Below are 19,629 nucleotides of genomic sequence, written 5' to 3'. Positions count from 1 at the left end.
TGTTAATGATATAGAATATTTTTATTTATTTGGCAATGCATTATAAAACAACACAAACGATTTCTACGGAGGAATTTAATCTCAGTAGAAAACATGAATTCTTGATCTTCAGTGCATAATTCTAAGCTGAAGAGATGTGGGGTCTGAAATAGAAATGAATCTGAATTTTCCTAAAGGCCTCCATCAGATTAATCTGTTAAGTCCCTTCCGCAGAAAGCCATATCCAAGCCTCTACATAGTCAAAGACATACTATTTGCTTTTAGAACCAGAGGAGACATGAGGAATCAAATGAACTATCCCTAGATCACAAAATATGGGTGGGAGATTGTAGTATGTCCCCACTGTGTACGACATTCCATTTCAAATCCATACGCCGGCCTTCCAGATGCATGCACGCACACGCACACACACACACACACACAGACACCCCCACCCCACTGACCCACCTTCTGGCCTCCGAGCCCACTGTGTGCTCCCCTCAGAGTCTTTGTCCTACACAAGCCCGGTGTTCAGTCTGGGTCTCAGACCCACGCTTTCCCTGGGTATCCCATGATCCCTTTGTGCCGTGGGCTGTGCTTACTCCATTCTCCGGAGTGGCCAGGGCCGAGTACAGCTTGCAGAGGGAGATGATGCCGCTGTACTCGGGCAGCTGCACCAGCTCATTGCAGTTGTCCTTCTTAAAGGCCAGCATCTTGTTGATGAACTTCTCAAACATGTGCTGAAGGGGCTCCACTTCTCCCTGGTGGGAAGGAAGAAGGAGCTCCTGGTGTATTCTCTTGTGCTCCGTCGGCCACCTTGGTCACCTCCTCTCCCCTCAGTCCCCATCCTACCTTGGGCCTCTTCTCCAGCCACGACTGAACATAGGGCTTCCAGCCCAGGTCAACATAGTCGGTGTAGACCATCCCACAGCGTGATACGGTGGCCGGAGAGGCCACTGACAAGTTCTCCACTTCAAACAGGAGCGACACCTGGGGACACACTTTGTCAGGTCACCGTCACCCCACCAGCCACCACGAGGCCCACCACACCGCTCTGACGCCCTCTGGAGTCTCTCCTGCATACGAAGCCTGGCGTGACACATGGCCACCTGAGGTTAGGGAAAATTACAGCACATTCAAAGGTACCTCTCTGAGGACACCACTCCCTTACTTGTACTGTTAGACGGACGACAAGAGTCAGGTGGACAAGCAGCAGACTCAGAACCCTGGTCCACACGTCAGTCAGCAGCAGAGCAATGCGGAGGGCTGCCTCAGTCTACATACCCTGCAGCGTCTTGGTACACAAGGGACTTTTCTACATGATTGTTCTCAGCGTCCACCACAGACAAAGCATTTTTCCTCCAGGCCCAGGTTTTGCTGAATCCAGGCAGGCTTCTTCCTCCGCAGCTCACCCCTACAGCACTTACTTCCCTCTCAGAGTTCTGGGGCTCCTGCCCTCTGCGCCCCCATCCCCCAACACCTGCTCCCTCTTGGGAGGGGGCCCTGGGTGGCTGACTGCACTCTGCACCTGCTCAGGCATTGAAATGCGCTCTCCGTTGATGAGGGTCAACACTTTGTTATCGTCCATAACAGAGTTCATGCTCTCAATCCACAGGGTGTCCACAGGGCCATCGAAAAGGATCCACTTCTCATCCGGTTTCTCATCTAGGGGCGGTGAGACAAAATCCCAGAGCCTCCTCACCTAGCCCACCCCCGCCCCAGGAAGGAGGCAAGCACAGGATTCCTCATGACTCTGCATTCCTGGGCTTTCTTTGCCCAAATCTGAGGGAGCTATGCTCCCCAAACCTCCCACCTCCTCAGAAGAGTCCAGCATCTTCCCTCCACACCCCATGGGTCTTTGGGTACCTGCACATGCTATCCGCATGACACTGGACAGGACGCCGTCTGTCCACTCATTAGTGTTGAGATCGTATTCTCCGTACAACTCCCCCAGGGACAAGGCCTTGGGGTTCAAGGGGAACTCCTAAAAATGGCACAAGGAGAAGGAATGGAAGGGGAAAGGGGACAAGTGGTGGTAACACAGAGGGGATTGCAATCAATGAGGGAAACAAACTACACGGATTCTTGAAGGGGAAACTGAGCTGCTCTGTAAACCTTCAGCCACTTCACAAGGAAAAGGTGGTTTGTTTTGTTTTAAAAAGAAACAAACAAACCACGCAAAAAGGTTTTGTTGTGGTGGGTTCTAGCTGCTGGCAGGCACAGTCCCCCACGTCTCCTATTTCTAGTCCCCCTTTCTCACACCCCTCCCTCCACACCTGGGCGTTCCTCCCCCAGCCTCCTGTCACTTAAGGTTCTGCCACTGTCCCACTCCGTACTCTAACAATGTTGAAGTTGGGGTCTCCAGTACGGCTTAGGGAAGACAGGGTCAACTGCAGAATCCGCCACGAGGCCGTCTTGCCGCTGCCAGTGCAGCCCACAATCATTGTGGAGTGCCGTGAGTTCTTGGTTTCATAGAGCTGGATCACTTTGGTCAGGGTGAATGCCGTGGGCTGCAGGCCCATACCTCGGACCTCCTGCTCGATGGTTTCCAGAAGCTGAGGAAAGGGAAACGAAGGGGAGTGGAGACAGCGGGTCAAAATGTCATGCACGCCTCGAAGGATGCAGTTCAAATTGTTGATCACATGACACCGCTGGCCATTGTTCATTCACTGAAAGCCTGTCAACTGCAGAGTGGAGGGGATGGGTGCCTAGGTCCTCAGCTACCCAGAAGGTGACTTCTCTGAACCTCAATTTCCGCATCTGTTACATGGAAATACTCATACTTCTTCAGAGGGTGATTGACTCTTGCTATTTAGAATTGTGTTACTTAATTTTTCAAGTATTTGGGCCTTTTCCAATGACATTTTGATTCCTAGTTTAATTCTATTGTGGTCAGAGACCTCCTCTATATAATTTTAATCATTTGAAATTTATAAGAGCCCAAATTGACTAGAAGGCGGTGAGTTTGGTGTGGCTTGGCTTATACTTAATAACACAGCACACAGTCAATTTTGGTAAGCGCTCCACGCATACGTGAAAATAATATGTACCTACAATAGTTGGATGTGGATGTAGGTTCCCACGCGTGTTGACCATCTTTTTAAAGTATTCAAATGAATTTACAAATTTTTGCCTGCCAGAAATCTGTGCAAATCTCCCATAGGATCTTAGATTGATCTATTTCTTCACTTAGTTCTCTGTCAATTTTGTTGTGTGTGTTTTGTGATTGTATCATTACTTCCATATACATTTAGAATCGATATCATTTTCTGTGGATTGGCCCATGACACCCTTGACCGTTAACATTACCTTTCATCCCATAGTCTTCTTTGCCTGATCTCAAGATAACTCACAGTCACGGAGTTGATGCTGACTCACGTGGACCACATAGGACAGGGTAGGACTGCTTCTTGTGGGTGTGTGAAGCTGAAAGTCTTTACAAGAGCAGAAAGCCTCATCTTTCTCTCATGAAGGGATTGGTGGGTTTGAACCACCTACCTTGTAGCCCAACGAATAATCCATTATGTCACCAGAGCTCCTTGATAGCCATATACTTACAATATTATGATCAGAAATGTGCTCTGAAAAGCTCCTTTGAGATTTTTCAATGCAGATTTATGGTCTCTACATGCTCTGGTTTCTTACCTATCCTCTATTCACTTAGAGGGGGACAGGCTTTTGTGAGGCCCAATCGAGCTACACTTTGACCAGCTCACTTCCGGTTGCTAAGTCACTCTTGCGTAACACCTACTGAAGTGGCCTTGGGAGTCCAGGACTCTGGCGCCAAGCCACCTTTGTTCATCAGTTATACCAGCCCATGATTCCCACTGGGGTGGGCATGGCGTGTGAGTCTTCCCTGTAGCCACCCAGGGGTCACCGGGAATGTAAGTCCTGAATGGACTCGTAGACCACAGTCCGTAGCTGGCATTCTCTTCCTGCAGCCCTCTCCATATGGAGGCAGGTGGAGGTGACTGGTCCGTCCGTGCTCAAGACAGCGCTTGAAAAGAAGGACTGTCTTCAATTGTTGATATATTATTAAATCAAGATCAACAATTGTGTTGTACATAGCCTTCTAAAGTCTACCCGAATTTCAGTTGGCTTGAGCTCTCAGTTCCTGAGGGAAATCTGTTAGGATTTTTACTATGGGGGTAGGGGTTGTCCTTTTCTCCTGGAATTCTGCTGTGTTTCTTTTGAAGGTACAGCATTGGGTGCCTCCAAGTTTAGATTTATTACATTTTCCGAGTAAATTGACCATTTTATTATTATGAAGTCACGCTCCTTATTTCTACTCATGCTCTTTGCCTTAGAATTATTTTGCTAATATTGCTACCTTGTTGCCTTTTACATCTTTTCTACCTTTGACTCTCAATTGTCTGGTTTTATGTTGTAGGGGTGCCTCTTATAAACAGGACTTAGTGTCTGATAACAAAATGTACAGTGATGGTTGTCGGTCCCAACACACAACCACCGGGGCACAACAGAAGGAAACACGGCCCAGTCCCGCACCGTCCTCCCTGCCGTCCTGCTGCATGAGTCCACGGGGACAGCCACCGAGCCAATCCCTCTTGCGGAGAGTCTTCCTCTTCTTTGCTGCCCCTCTACTAAACAGGGTGTCATTTTCCGGGGACCAGTTGCTCCTGACAACATGTCCAAAGTCTGGGAGGCAAGTGTCACCATCTTTACTTCTAAGGAGCATTCTAACGCTACTTCTTCCAAGACAGATTTGTTTGGGCTTTTGCAGTCTGTTCTTTCAATATTCCTTGCTAGCACCGTAATTCAAATGCATGGACTCTTCGCCAGTCTTCCTTAGCCCGCGTCCAGCTCTCACCTGCGAGGCCGCCGTGGAGAATGCCATCTCTTGGGTCAGGCCCTGCCGGGTTTCCAAAGTCACCCTTTGTTTTACTCTCTCCTGAGTTGGAATCAACTTGATGGCACTGGGTTTGGTTCATCCCCTTTCTGCTCTTTTTTGATCTTTTCTAAAAATACAATTTCGTGTGTATTTTATGGGTACAAGATATTAATCTTATCTCTGAGACTATTAATGGCAGTTAATTTTTCCCCTTATTCCTGCATTATCAAATTTCTCCAATTTTCTTGTCCTATTTGTTTCCCACTTTTTTATGTGATAGACTTTCTTTAGATGGTTCGCCTTAGCTGTCGACACATAAAGATGAAAAACTGAAAGGCTGAATGGAAGCTCTGGGTGTGAAGGGCTTGTAGACTGTGAATGCCCACATAGATTATTTATCTGGGCATTTCATTGGGAAGCTTCCATTGTCAATGTCATGGTCATTCCTCTTGGGCCAAACAGATTTCCCAATTTCCTGTCTGGTGACCAGCATTCTGGAAGCTGAGAGATGGAAGAAAGCTGAGTCTCAGGAACCAAAGTATAAATATTCACTCCATCCCCACAGTCCACAGGTTTTGCTCCGCCCTCAAGCCCTGGGGTCCCTAGTCCAGACACCTGCACTGGTTTGCTCTCTGCTCCTCTGTCAGAGTCGGGGAGGCACGGTCATGCAATGTCACAAAGATGAGTAGATGGGAGAACTGAACAGTTTACTTCTGCTCTTTGTTTCAGCCACAACTCCTTGACACCACCCACCCCCTTCACTGGCCAACTCAAAACAACCTTGCTGCCATCAAATTAATCCCTGGTGGATTTGAACCACCAACCTTGTGCCTAGCAGCCGAATGTGCATCCCACTACCCCACTGGGGCTCCTACTTCATTCGTGGAGGTACCTAATTCTAAAGTTCTTCACACACACACACACACACACACACACACACACACACGCGCGCGCACGTTTTTTATTAGGAGCTAATACAGATATCACATCACTCCAGAGTCCAGTCACATCAAATACAACACATTCTTAGCCTTCTGAGATTGCTTCTCCACTTTCCCTACTTCTGATCTTCGAAGGTTTGCTAAGTAAATCACAACTTCTTCATTTGCTTTTTAGGACCCAAAGCTGATAGTTACCTCCTTTTCCATTTCCAAAGTACTCCTTGCAAGCAACCCTCCTTTGTAGAGCTGTGGCAGACCTTCAGGCAGCGGTTGGGCGGCTGGAAACAACATTTTTAATCCATCTTCCTTACCTACAGGAGCTCTCTGGTGAGTATTTACTTTCAATTGTATTATTTTTCATTTTTAGAAAGTCCCTGGTCCTCTTGGCCAAGCTACTGTGTGTTTAGAAACCTCTTTCTCCTGGCTCGGAGTTTCCGATCTCTCTTTTATTTCTTTAAAGATATATTAAAAAGCAGTGATTTTTAAGGTTCTGCGACACCTTCCTTGTCTGTGCACCTGTCTCCGCTGCTCTGGTTTCCAGTCCCGGGCTCATGCTTCTTTGTGCTCTTGTGATTTTGGACCACGAGCTGCTCCTTTGTCGTGAACCTTTGTCGTAGGAAGTTTTTTGGTGCCTGCCGCTGGCATTGGCTTCACATTGTTTGCATTCTCTACCAATCACCTGGGGGCACTCCCACCTGAACCAGATTTCTATTGATATCCCACGCTTGACTTTTTGCAGTTCTGCTTTTTGATTATACAGTAGAAACTCTATGCTTGAAGGTTTTTGAGAATTATGTTAGGAGAGAAATTATGACCATAAGACCTGTGAGGGTTGGCTCATGGCCAGGGAATCGCAAAGGCGCTGCGACCCCATCAGGAAAGGTCAAGGTTCTTTATTATACATACTCTTCTAAATGGGGAGAGGAGGTTGTGCCATTTTCCCATTAGCTGAGGGAGCTTTTCCCTTGCAGATTGAAGTCCTCAGAGAAGGTTCCTGCTATCCTTCCAAACTGGGGCTCCCCTATGCCCAGTGCCTCAAGTTCAACAAAAAAATTCAAGGAGCAAAAACAGATTTAGCATTCACTCACCACCCAGAGTTCCTGTTTTTTTTACTCCCTCTCCCTGCTCCAGAATTCCTGACAGCTTAGCAATGCATTTTTAAATATTGATTTTTATATTTTCAGTGGTTTCTATTGAAAGGCTCATCCACAGTATCTAGACTACCATACTGCCAGATAAGAGACTTCCTATCCTAAAAACCCTCCGTTTAAAAACCTCATATGCCACTGCTGTCACGTTTCAGACAGCTCCCCGAACGAGGAAGGTAAGCAGAGGCAGGAGAGGGCTGAAGGGAATAGTGTGGTAGTTGCGGCCTGTCAATCAGCATGCAGCTTGATGACCTCATTTGGAAGCGCTAAAGAGATACATAGTTCACTGGAGGTGGGACACTGATGAGAAATTCCTGTGGAGAAGATGCATGGAGCTACGCTAGAGCCCTGGAGTTGGAGGAGCCACATGGCAAAGCACGCCAGTGCTGAGATGCTTCCACCACCTCTGGATCCACAAGACTTTCCACCCACTGTCCGGTGATCCTCCTGCATTCAGTGTCATTGCATGTGTTTTATGAGTCTGAAGAGGAATTTATGGACTAGACTCAACTTATGGGGTAATATCAGACTTATGGTCTTGATCTGCAGTGGGCTGGGATGTCTTCTCAATATACAATTACTCTTTTATATAAAACTCTCTCTTATACACACACAAGTGTCTGAATTTGTTCCTCTAGTCTACCCAAATGAACACACATAGAAAAAGTGGAAAACCAAAGGATTAGAAATCTTAAGATTATACTCTCAGGGATCATTTCTATAGTTGGCTACTAGAGAAGTTTCTCTGATCGTGTAGAGGATTAGAAATCTTAAAGGCAAAGAACTGTTGAGTGGGACTACTTGAGCAGCTGAGCCAGGGAGGGTAGGAAGTTGTGGTCAGAGAGTAAGACGATGTGACTAGAATGGAATCATCTTATAGTCACTTGGCTGCTGTACAAACAGTTACGCTCTCGACTACTAACCAAGGAGTTGGTGGTTTGCCCTTGGCAGTGTCCTATCAGGAGGAAGATCTAGCAATCCGCTTCTGGAAAGGTCACAACCTTGAGAGCCCCATGGGGCAGTTCTACTTTGCACATGCAGAGCCATTGTGAGTTGGAACCGACTCGTAATGGTGGAAATTACCCACAATGCATCATGTTATAGGGACGTTTGGAAGTTAGAGAGGTTTCTGTCTTGTTCAAGATCACAGCCAGTGGATGGTAGAACATAACCCGGAAGACAAGTTTCCCCCTCCCAAACTCACCCTCACCTAGGAGATCAGGGAAGATATGACGGAACAAATACCTTTCCATAGTCAATGACCGGCAGTTCAATGCTGGGGAAGAGATCTTGCACAATGGCATTGAACAGTGGAACATCAACTGAAGTCAGCTTGGCAATATTCATATCTCTCATTGAGAGCAGCAAAACCTAGATGGGAAAAGTCAGGCTTGAGGAGCCAGGTTGACCTTTCTTACCCAAAGGGACTAGGGGAAGATCTAAGAGTCACGGAAATGCCAGAGTTTGTCTTTAGTAACACAGGAGATGGAAGGAAGGCCACCTCGGAGACAAGAGAGGAGGATGGGAATCCCTATGGGGGACAGTAGGAACCCAATCAAGAACTTCATGAAGGCACATGAGACTAGGGTGGCAGAGGCTGTGGGCCCCAGGCTGTGTCCTTGCTTCACCTCCTCGTCAGTCAGATCGGGCTGCAGGCGGCGCTTCTTGCCAGCATAGCGCAGAAGGGAGGTGAGGGCACGGAGCCCAAAGTCATAGTGGTCCTGTCTGGACAGCTGCTGCATGGCCAGTGAGTAAAGCGTGTATACCTTCTTGGCCAGGATCTAGGAAACCGAAACAGAAGAAACAACCCTGACAACTCCCTCTGCTTCATCCCGGGGCGGTTGGGAATGCCAGGAGTTAGGGTCTGGGATTTTAAATCGCTAAAACCAAACCAGCTGCCCTCGAGAGTCAACTCCAATCCCTCGGGACCTGCTGGGTGCCACAGGGACCTGGTGCCCCCTCGGGGTTTCAACGGCTGATATTTCGGAAGTAGACTGCCAGGGATTTCTTTCAAAGACTCTCTGGGCAGGCTTGAACTGACAACCTTTTGGATGACTGCTGAGAGCGTTAACTGTTGCACCATCTAGGGATTGCTTTAAGCCAGCGCTTCACTAAAGGTAGCTAGGGTTTGTGCATGCTGCCTGTCAATCAAATCTGCCGTCCAGGGTCTTTTGAACTCAGCAGCAAGCAGCAATGGGTTCGGGCCTAAGAACAATTGGGGGACATTTCAGTCTGTGGTGCACCTGACAGCAGCAAGAAGTGGACGGCTGTGCCCCCACTTAAATACAGTGACCAACCAAGTGGCTTTGACTGCCTGCTAACGGGTAGCGTTGCTGTGAGTCAAAATTGACTTGACAGCCCTAAACGTTGGTGAGTTACCAAGAAGCCAACCTGCTGAACAGGCTCCTGAATGTTTGCGGAGGAAGGACTGTGGCAGGACTTTTGGAAAGCAGTATTATTGGCCCTGGGAGACAGTGTGCCATCATCAGCCATCTTTGAGTGGACGCAGCGGTCGGTGTCCTGCGTGGATCAAGATACCACGCACGACAGACCGGGTGCTGTGCAATGCATGTGTGACCTTTGTGTATGGTAGCAATGACGGGAACATTTTGTACCACTCCAACCTGCGTTAAGCATCTAGGAGATACTTTATGGGCAATCCTAAAGAAATGCTCTTGCTTTTCCGCGCTACCCAGAGCAGGGTCCATACGGCGTTGTCCTGGTTCCCGTCGTAACTTAAAGGGAAACTTTTAACAATGTCCGGAGCCCTTGACGTCCTGCAGCTGAAGGAGGAGGATGTCCTCAAGTTCCTGGCTGCAGGAACCCATTTAGGTGGCACCAACCTTGACTTCCAGATGGAACAGTACATCTACAAAAGGAAAAGTGACGGCATCTACATCATAAACCTGAAGAGGACCTGGGAGAAGCTTCTGCTGGCTGCTCGCGCCATCGTTGCCATTGAAAACCCTGCCGACGTCAGCGTCATATCTTCCAGGAATACCGGCCAGCGCGCCGTGCTGAAGTTTGCTGCCGCCACTGGAGCTACTCCAATCGCCGGGCGCTTCACTCCAGGAACCTTCACTAACCAGATCCAGGCAGCCTTCCGGGAGCCACGGCTCCTAGTGGTGACTGACCCCAGGGCTGACCACCAGCCCCTCACTGAGGCCTCTTACGTTAACTTGCCCACCATTGCTCTGTGTAACACAGATTCTCCTCTGCGCTACGTGGACATTGCCATCCCGTGTAACAACAAGGGAGCTCACTCGGTGGGCCTGATGTGGTGGATGCTGGCCCGGGAAGTTCTGCGCATGCGGGGCACCATCTCCCGCGAGCACCCGTGGGAGGTCATGCCTGACCTCTACTTCTACAGAGACCCAGAGGAGATTGAAAAGGAAGAGCAGGCGGCTGCTGAAAAAGCTGTGACCAAGGAAGAGTTTCAGGGCGAATGGACTGCGCCTGCTCCCGAGTTCACTGCGGCTCAGCCCGAGGTGGCCGATTGGTCTGAAGGCGTGCAGGTGCCCTCCGTGCCCATCCAGCAGTTCCCCGCTGACTGGAGCGCTCAGCCCGCAACTGAAGACTGGTCCGCAGCTCCCACCGCTCAGGCCACCGAGTGGGTAGGAACAACCACTGAGTGGTCCTAAACTGTTCTTCCATGGAAATTAGGTTGATGGGAAATAAAGACAAGTTTCTACAAAAAAAAAAAAAAAAAAAAGAAAAAAAAAGAAATGCTCTTGTGAATCTTCTCCTGTCATGATTGATTAGTGATGTCGTTAGAGAGGAGACCACTCTCCTTTGAATTCCTCTATTTCCCAGACCTACTGACAACAGTGTAAGTTCCTGGTAGGATGAGTTCATAGTGAGGCCTTCAGGTAGTCCCTCTGTCCAGGGAAATCAGAGTGGAAGGGAAGAAAGCAGAGGAAAGGATTATCGGCATACCTTACAGTTGCCAAAGCCCTCCCCAAAGAGGATGATTTCAGCAATAAGTGTAGAATCAGGCACCACCATGGCAATGGGACGGAACATGGATTTAAGATTTTCAGGAAGCTCTGTGCGACCAGCATAGCCTGAAGGGGAAATAAAAGCACCATTTATTGAGAGCCCATGTAGTTCCTCTTTTTGACTTGCTTCCCAAAGACCCTTTTCCCAATCAATCCCATTTTCCCCAGCCCTAGTTCCGAGTTAACCCAAACCTAAGTCCAAATCTTAGATTTCTCCAAATTTTAGTCGAAACTAAGTCAAAATCTTTGATCTCTCTCTAATTCCAACTCCAAGGCAGTGTCCTCTCTCTTCTCAGTCCTGGCTCCTCCCATTCTTTGATCTGCTTTCTGATCTCTGCGCTCTCCATAACCCAGTTTGAGACTCAAGTCATAAAACTGTCTGTCTTGCACCTCTCCTAGTCCTCTGCCTAAACCTACAGCAGACCTATTAGAAATTCTGGCTGCTTCTCCAATCCTTCCAATACTTAAACACTTTCCTAAGCCTCTTCTTCCCTAGAGCTGCTCCTGGGGAACATTAGCGAGGCCCCAAGTCCTGTACTTTGGGGAGGTTCTCCCACTCACTCTGCAGAAGGCATGGAGACGGGTCAGAACCGGGGCCGAGGCCCAGTGGGAGGAGCTCGCTGACTGAGTCTTGGGACCTTGGGTGTGCAGAGTAGAACTGCTCTGGGAGACACTTTGTGGTTGTCGAGAGTGTGCACTGTGGCACCAGCTCTGGACGGGTTCAAATGGCTAACCCTTTGGCTAGTAGTTGGGCAACTAATTCTTTGGGCACCGTAGCCCTGGGGCTACCTATACAGGCATAACCAACACTAAACCTTCTGCTGGAGAGAGCGGGTTCCGATTCTTAGTGACCGTTTGGGACATTCGAACCGCTACGTGGGTCCCCAAGACTGTCCATCTCCGTGGAAGCAGACTGCCACACCGTTCTCCCCTGGAGCCGCCAGTAGGCTCCACCCACTGACCTTCTGCTTTGCCATCAAGCGCTTGAACCACCCTCCTGCCGGGAGCCCTTGTGATGACACATAAGCAGGTTTTAACCCCTTTACCACTATTAAGTCAGAACCACAAGATGTCCTCTCTCCTCCCAGAAGGCTTTGCATCTAATCCCCTCTCACCCTGGCTTTCAGCCAGATTGCACATAGCTAAATACATTAGGGAAGGGGGGTGGGCGGGGAGAAGGTTGTGTTCTTTGCTCTGGACACCCAGCTGGTTCTCCCCCTGGAAGCTCCTGCCCCTTACCAGGATTCATGGTAATGAAGATCCCACAGGACCATACCAGATTGATCTCAAAACCCTCAAAATGGAAACGAGTTAAACTGGCAGCCAAGGCTGAGAGGATAGACAGGATCTGCTGGGCCACCACTGACAGGACCTCGATATTGATGCGGTTGAACTCGTCGAAGCAGCCCCAGGCTCCCGTCTGCGGAGTGGGAGACAGGAACCTCAGGAGAGGGGGAAACGGCAAGTGGGAGGTGCATGCATACCCCTCTGCTACGGACTGATTTGTGTGCCCTCAAAATACGCGTTGGAGGCTTCACGCCTCCAGCTGTGCGCGTCATCTTGTTTGGGAGCAAGGTTTTCATTTTTAGGTGGATGAGACCTTGCCAGTTTAGGATGCAGCCTAACCTAATCACGTGCACACTGTCCACAGGTGGCCAAAGACGCAGACAGGATTGCTACGGAACCAAGGAACTAAGGAATGGCCAAAGGACCGACACGGAAGGACCCTGGTGTGGATTTTGAGCCCCCCAAACTGTGAGGAAACAAAATGCTCTTCTTGAAAGACATTTCTGCTCCAGCAGCCTCCTTTAAAATGTTCCGACACGCAGCTGCCTCCAAAGTGAGCAGTGACTGGGGGTGGCGATGGGGCTGTGCCAGAATGGCAAGGCAGTCTGTTCTTTCTGGTCACAGTCTGGGTGGGGAGGAAGCTGGGGGAGGGAGTTTGTATACACGGGGTGACTACAATTTGTCGGGCAGTTTACATACATTATTTTAGTGAATCTCCACATAACTTACTGGTTTTTCAAATAGTGAAGTGGTAACAATGAAATGAGGCATGGATTGCCCTAAGCCACAGAGCCGGGAACCAGGTGTAGGTTTCAGCTGCTTTTCTGAGACGGGCCGGTAGGTAAGGGGCTTCTGGGACAGAGTGGAAGGATACTGACCTGGGCCAGGCCCGAGTACATTCGGCCCATGGACTTGTAGTCCAGGCCCTCTGAACAGTTCACCACAATGACGTACAAGGCGAGAGCCTTGCCCAGGTCCTTCACGGTCTCCGTCTTCCCTGTGCCTGCGGGGCCCTTGGGGGAGCCCCCTCGGTGCAGGTGTAATGCCGTGGTCAGTGTCATGTAGCATCTGGGGATGGACGGCAGGAAATTAAGTCACTCCGGGAAGCCTCCTCTCCGCACTTGCTGCCCTGTCCCAACCACCCACTCATCCCACACAGCGTACCTGTCTGTCAGAGGGGTGATGACAAGGCGGCCGGAGTTCCCCAAGTACTCATAGCCGTACTGGAACTGTGTGTTGGTCTGGCGGACCACGCAGTCATCGAGTTCCTGAGTCACAGGGTGGGCGAGACAGGGGTGGGCACAGAGGAAGAGTTAGAGCCGGGGGACTGGCAGAGCCTGGCACTTGGAGATGGCAGGGTGATTACAGTGAAACACCGAGGCAAAGATGGAGAACGGGCTCCACACCGCATGCCCACGCCAATCCATGGCCTGCGGCAGCTACTGGGTGTCTTTCTGAGTCTTCATCAAGGGACGCCCAGAGTGAGGGCCAACAGGAAAAATGGCTTACAGTTCCTGATTCAGGAGGCGTGGGATAGATCTAGGAGCTGGGATGAGTACTGATAGGGCTCAGGGTGGGACTAAGATTCTGTTTCTAGAGGTCACGAGTTCAAAGTTTGAGGAGTTGGACCGTCTGTACCTTCTCCCAGTAGAACCGAAGCTGGCTGAGCCAGTCAAAGGAGCTGACATCCATGAGACCACTCTTATAGAGCTTCTCCAACACATCCCGGGCATGGATTTCTATGGTCACCAGAGCCACAACTTTAAGCCGCATAATCTTGGCCAAGTTTCCCCTGATAGCTTCCGAATATTTATTTAGTATCGACACCTGCGGAATAAGGAGTGGGGAATTGGTCAAGACGGAATGACATACTGGAAGCCTCATTCCAACCGTACATTGACTTCAACTCCATTTTAACTCTTGACACCCAGTTGTAGTGCATTCCACAAATGCTGTCTTGACAGAGTGCTGAGCTCCTGGCTGGAGGCCACTCAGTCTCCCTTATTCAACAGCTGATTAAATCCACACTCCAACCATTTCCCTTATCAGATGCGCAGATCCCAGGGCCACCACGCACCTGCCCTAATTGCTCTGGGGTCAAACCACCAAGGGCATCCCCCAGGCCCCAGAACCTGCATGACTATTCAACTGAGTCAATCGACAGCCTCTGAAACCTAGCCACCCCCACCTTGCTAGTCATAGAGAACGCATCTCTACAACTCCAGCTCGCTGTTGCCATAACCCTGGGTTTGACACCCAGTGTGGTCCTACGGGTATCTTTGTGTTGGGTCCCACCATCAAAAGAACCGATCATCCCGCCTAATACCACATGGTTATGAAACACCCCCAACAGCCGCTTGCTAGACGTTGGTGGTCAAGTACACTCATTGGATCCTTGTCCAGGCGTCATTTCTGATTTTATCACCTTCTGCCCTCCAACACCAGCTCTAGGCTAGTCCTGGACTTGTGGGGCTCCTCACCTGCTTCTTCTTCATGACCTTGAGGATTTTCTTGTCTCCCCGCTCCTTAGCTGTCTGCAGGCATTTGGTGACATCAGCCGTCCACTGAATCTGACTGGCCGTGATCAACACCTGGGGTAGGTGAGGACGAGTAATGGCGGTATTCCATCTCCCTGCCCTTGGCCGTCGTCACAAGCCCCTCTCCCAACTCTGGCTCCTTCCAGCCCGCTCTCATTATGGCTAATCTGCTATGAAGGAGGGGCACGTAACTAAGGCCAGTAGCTCGGGGTCCCGGAGGTAAGGCATTCAGAACAGGAGAAAGAAGGTTCAGTGGTGCATCTACTGCTCCCCTGTAAGCGCTAGGTTTCTTGTGCCCTGTTTCTGTGGGTGGACGTTCACCTGTCCAGCCCAGTCCTTCACCCATTTGTCTCTCTTGTTGAGGAACTTCTTCAGGGCTACACGGCAGTTCCGGAGAAGGTCTCGCAGGGTCATGCGCATGCTCTTTTCCACTTCACCAAGCCAGGTCTGGGGGAAGGAAGAAACCGACAGGCGTGTCAAGCCCTGAGACTTCCAAGAGGGAAAGTACTTAGGAAAGCATGAACCGAGCAGCGGGTAGTTTGAGTCTGAGGGAGACAGAGGCTCGGCGAGAGATTGATTTTCAGAAGGAAACTTAGATTCAAGGCAAAGGCTGTAGATTCCAAGAATTGGGTGGGGGGAGGGGGGAGTGCTTCTAAGGTCCCTACACAGGTATTTTCTGCACATACAGCCCAGTGAACTTTCCAATAGGAAAAGAAGACAGCTTGGTTCTTATACCCTTGTCCAAACTCACCTCCACGGGCCCTTCCAAAATTACTGGGTGGAGGAAATCAATATACTCGCCATCGCCAGAGAACATTCCTACAGCTTCCCACTTGCTGCTGGGCCCCCCAACCTGCAGGAAAGAGAGGTCAGAATGGTCCAGATGGCCTATGTTTCTGACTCTGAAGAACCTCGTGGCCTTTTCAAAACAAAACATCGTGGCCTCCCCTCAGTACTGCTGATTCCAAGAACTCCTACCCCATGAAAACCCAGAAGCACTAATTAACAGTCCCTTCCTTTGGGGAGGGCATGGTCGCCTCCAAAGTCTTGAATGCTGGCACACCACTACCCTACCCTGTGCTCCACCCATTATGCCCCCCCCCCCCCCGCTGACCTTCTGAATCCTGAGCAACTTGATGTTGTCAAAGCACTTCTTGAGGTGTGGCTGCACCGCTTCTGGGTTACGTGACTGGCCCAAGATCTCCAAGAGGTCGTCATTGGACAAGAAATAAAAGCGAGGGAAAATATGGCGCTTGGTCTCCAAAAACATGTCCAGAGACTTCTGCATATCTTCCAGGATTGTGTTCATTTCTATCAGTCTTTCCAGGAGGCCTGGGAAAAGCAGCATTGAACGGCATTTGGTGACTCTTGTCACCTTTGCTCTGGGTACAACTAGAATTTTCCACTAGATCTACTTTTCCTGCTCTTGAATTTGGGGGTAGGGATGCCATCAAAGTTTATGGAAGCACCCCTCCACTATCATGGCCCCAATTCTACCTCACAAGTCCAGCTAGACCACAGCATGTACACGGGTACAGATAAGAGCTTGAAACACAGGGAAGCCGGACAGAGAAACCCCTCATACCAGGAGGGTAGACGTATAGCCACCACCCTCCCGGGGAGACAAACAACCGAAAAGTGGGTGAAGGTAGACATGAAAAAAAGGATAAACTATCAAGGGTTCAGGAGGGAGGGAGGAAAAAATGAGGAGCTGATACCAAGGGCTCAAATAGAAAGAAAATATTTCAAAAATGATGATGGCAACATATGTACAAATGTGCTTGATACCATGGATTGTTGGATTGTTATAAGAGCTGTAAGAGCCCCCAATAAAATTGTTTAAAATTTTTTTGTGGAATCAGAGAAGTACCCCCATATTTCATCATGTATATACCACTCTCTTCTTTAGTTAATCACTAATTACATATTTCATATATCATTATACAATACTCATGGTTTCTTTTACTTTACACTTTCCATCAGTCTTTGGAACAATGGTATCATTCTGCCAAAGAACTTGGTGCTGTACAGCCACTATGGACACCAATATATTACCTAAAACAACTGGGAATTGAAATACCATATGACCCAGTAATACTTTTGCAGGGCATATACCTCAAAGAATTAAGAGGCAGAACGGAACATGAACAGACGCATGCATGTTCTCCTATGTTCAGTGCAGCACAATTCACAATAGGAAGAAACTGGAAACAGCCCAAATACCCATCAGTAGAAGAATGGATAAAGCAATAATGGTACATACACACAATGGAATACTATACATCCCTTAAAAAGGTGACATCATGAAACCCCTCAAGACATGGAGGGACCTGGAAATCTTTATGCCCAGTGAAGTGAGTCAATCACAAAAGGACAAATATTGTGTCAGTGCACTCCTATCAGGAGCAACACCAAGACAAAGGTGGCTTCCGCTCTCAGGTCGGGTACTCTTTTAATGTGATCTCCCAAACAATGGGCTAGGGGACCCTAGATCACCCCTTGACACGGACCTCTCAGCTGGGGTCAGTTTCTCAAGATGTGGGGAGAAAGAGAACACCATCCTCTGTTGCTGCCATATAACATCGTGCTAAGCTTGCCGCAAAACCACAGACGTTCCTTTAAGAGCAAAAAGCAAGCCTTACTGGACGTTCAAGTCAAGATGGGGGCGCGGACCTGCCGGCCTCGGGGAAGGCAATGCCATTTCTGTTGGTGGGGAAACTGGTTGGAGAAATCTCCTGGGGGGTGGGGGGATGGCCACGTAACCAAACTTATAGAGAACCCAAGGAGAATACTCTGGTATTATATGCCTAATTACACTTTTGACCTAGCTTCTATCCAGTCCTTGGTGACTGAGTTAGTTGATTGTGCCAACCTGGCCGGTAAACACAGGTGGGATTAATTGAAGGGCGGAAGGCTAAATGGCTCGGTGAGCCTCGCCTTTCGAGTTCTCGGGTCTCTTGTTTTGTGCTGGTCGCACCAGGGTACAGCTCCCTTAGCAGTTCCCTGCTTCAGCTGGCAAGGCTGACTTCCTGCAAGACATCCCCAAGCAGAAGCCACATGGACCTACCTCGATGCAGCCCTGGGTGCTGGAGCACCCATGTGGAGACCCCTGACTCAGCTTTCCTCCCGCAGTCAGTATCACTGCATCTGTTTTGTGAGATGGAGGAGGACTTTGTGGACTAGTGTTGGACATATGGGCCAATGGGTTAATGTTGGACTTGTGGGCTTGGGCAGCACTGGGTTGGGATATTTTCTTTTTTTTTTTTTTCAGTTTCTGGAAAGACTTTATTTTGTGGGTGGGGAGATGGGGGCACGGCACTCAGTCCTTCTTGGCAGCAGCCTTCCTCATGGCGGCCAGCACGTTGCTCAGCTCCTCTCTCTTCCTCTTGGCCCGGAGATGTGTGCCCACCCGCTTCTTGATGAACTTCAGTGCCCGCTTGTCCTTGGAGACCTTGAGCAGCTCCATGGCCTTCCGCTCGTAGGGTGCGAAGCCGCACACCTCCCGGATCATGTCCCGCACGAACTTGGTGTGCTTGGTGAGGCGCCCGCGGCGGCTGTGCCTCGGCTTGCTCACGTTTCTTGGTCACCGCGCACAGCCATGGCTGCGACACTTCAATGGGTGCCACGGCGGAAGGCGGGGTATTTTCTTGATGCACAGTTAGCCTTTATATAAAACTCTCTCTCTCTCTACATGAGTTTCTGTGGATTTGTTTCTCTGAAATACCCAGACTAATACAGTGACCCAGGCCATGTGCTACAGACAACTGGGACTTTAGACTCTGTGTAAAGGCACACAGCATCCTCCACAGACCACACCAGAAGGATTCCATGCGGAAACCCCGCTAAGAAACTGGGCTCTACCTCAGATTTAAGGAACTGACACACGCCCTTAAGGCTGAAACACCCTAGTGTGAGAAGCAGCAGACAACTGCTATCCTGAGATGATGGAGTTGGTGGTCATGGCACTCTCCTTGGGATCTCTCCTTGCTTTCTTATGACAAGTATTAGTCTGGCAGACATAGTTCTGCCTTTGTGAATGTGTATCATTGTCAGCTTCGCCCTTTCACCAACCCCCATTCTTCGCGTAAACAGTGCCCCGTCACTTAAGTGTTTAATCTGCACAAGTCAACAATTAGTGCACTTCGGTCTGAAAAGCCATCCTATACATGTGTCTTTTCCTTTTCCCAACCGTGTTTTAAATTCTATACCATTGACTAAATTGATGACACAATCAATGGAATTACCATATATTTCAGGGAGATGATTTATAATGTTCTCTATCATGAAATTCTAATGATGTCTCTAAATTGATCCAGAGATAGATTTAAACCATAGATATATGAATGGATTTTGGGCTTGCACTTAATTCTAGCCCCAATCTAGAAATAATTAGTTCTTATGACATGGCACTACTTGATACTCACATTCATGACAAGATCACTAAAGATATAGTGCTGGGAGGGCGGAGGGAGGGTGGGTTGGAAAAGAGGAACCAATTACGAGGATCTACATGTGACCTCCTCCCTGGGGACGGACAACAGAAAAATGGGTGAAGGGAGACATAGGACAGGGCAAGATATGACAAAAAATAATTTATAAATTATCAAGGGTTCATGAGGGAGGGGGAGCGGGGATGGAGGGGAAAAATGAGTTGCTGATACCAGGGGCTGAGGTAGAGAGCAAATGTTTTGAGAAGGAATGAGGGCAATGAATGTACAAATGTGCTTTACACAACTGATGTATGCATGGATTGTGATGAGTTGTATGAGCCCCTAATAAAACTATTTAAAAATAAGATATAGGTGCTATAGCAAAGTTTGATGAAGAGATCAGATGGTTACCAGAAAAAATAATGTCTGGGATCTTAAAGGCTTGTCTTTTTTCGTAATC

The 19,629-nt window shown here is 49.0% G+C and overlaps 1 protein-coding gene and 2 pseudogenes across 1 annotated transcript in view; 2 read left to right on the top strand and 1 right to left on the bottom strand.

Annotated features, from left to right (window-relative positions):
* DNAH2 (dynein axonemal heavy chain 2) overlaps positions 1–19,629 on the bottom strand; it is a 140,333-nt gene that overhangs the window by 46,454 nt on the left and 74,250 nt on the right. Inside the window, exons 27-42 of the mRNA XM_075559566.1 lie at positions 15,854–16,071; positions 15,491–15,592; positions 15,061–15,186; positions 14,683–14,793; positions 13,841–14,029; positions 13,367–13,470; positions 13,081–13,270; positions 12,155–12,335; positions 10,854–10,981; positions 8,546–8,698; positions 8,163–8,288; positions 2,316–2,534; positions 1,846–1,963; positions 1,508–1,644; positions 832–969; positions 582–740 (exon numbers count right to left, since the gene is read on the bottom strand). Of these exons, the coding sequence (XP_075415681.1) occupies positions 582–740; positions 832–969; positions 1,508–1,644; positions 1,846–1,963; positions 2,316–2,534; positions 8,163–8,288; positions 8,546–8,698; positions 10,854–10,981; positions 12,155–12,335; positions 13,081–13,270; positions 13,367–13,470; positions 13,841–14,029; positions 14,683–14,793; positions 15,061–15,186; positions 15,491–15,592; positions 15,854–16,071 (2,399 nt within the window). The remainder of the gene's footprint in view (positions 1–581; positions 741–831; positions 970–1,507; positions 1,645–1,845; positions 1,964–2,315; positions 2,535–8,162; positions 8,289–8,545; positions 8,699–10,853; positions 10,982–12,154; positions 12,336–13,080; positions 13,271–13,366; positions 13,471–13,840; positions 14,030–14,682; positions 14,794–15,060; positions 15,187–15,490; positions 15,593–15,853; positions 16,072–19,629) is intronic.
* LOC142460347 (small nucleolar RNA U3) lies at positions 7,611–7,700 on the top strand (annotated as a pseudogene).
* Positions 9,602–10,628, top strand: LOC142459373 (small ribosomal subunit protein uS2 pseudogene; annotated as a pseudogene).

This window comes from Tenrec ecaudatus, chromosome 10 (genome assembly GCF_050624435.1).
Source record: "Tenrec ecaudatus isolate mTenEca1 chromosome 10, mTenEca1.hap1, whole genome shotgun sequence".
Lineage (NCBI taxonomy): Eukaryota > Metazoa > Chordata > Mammalia > Afrosoricida > Tenrecidae > Tenrec > Tenrec ecaudatus.
Note: the sequence above shows the minus strand (reverse complement) of the source record. Positions and strands in the feature narration are given on the sequence as shown.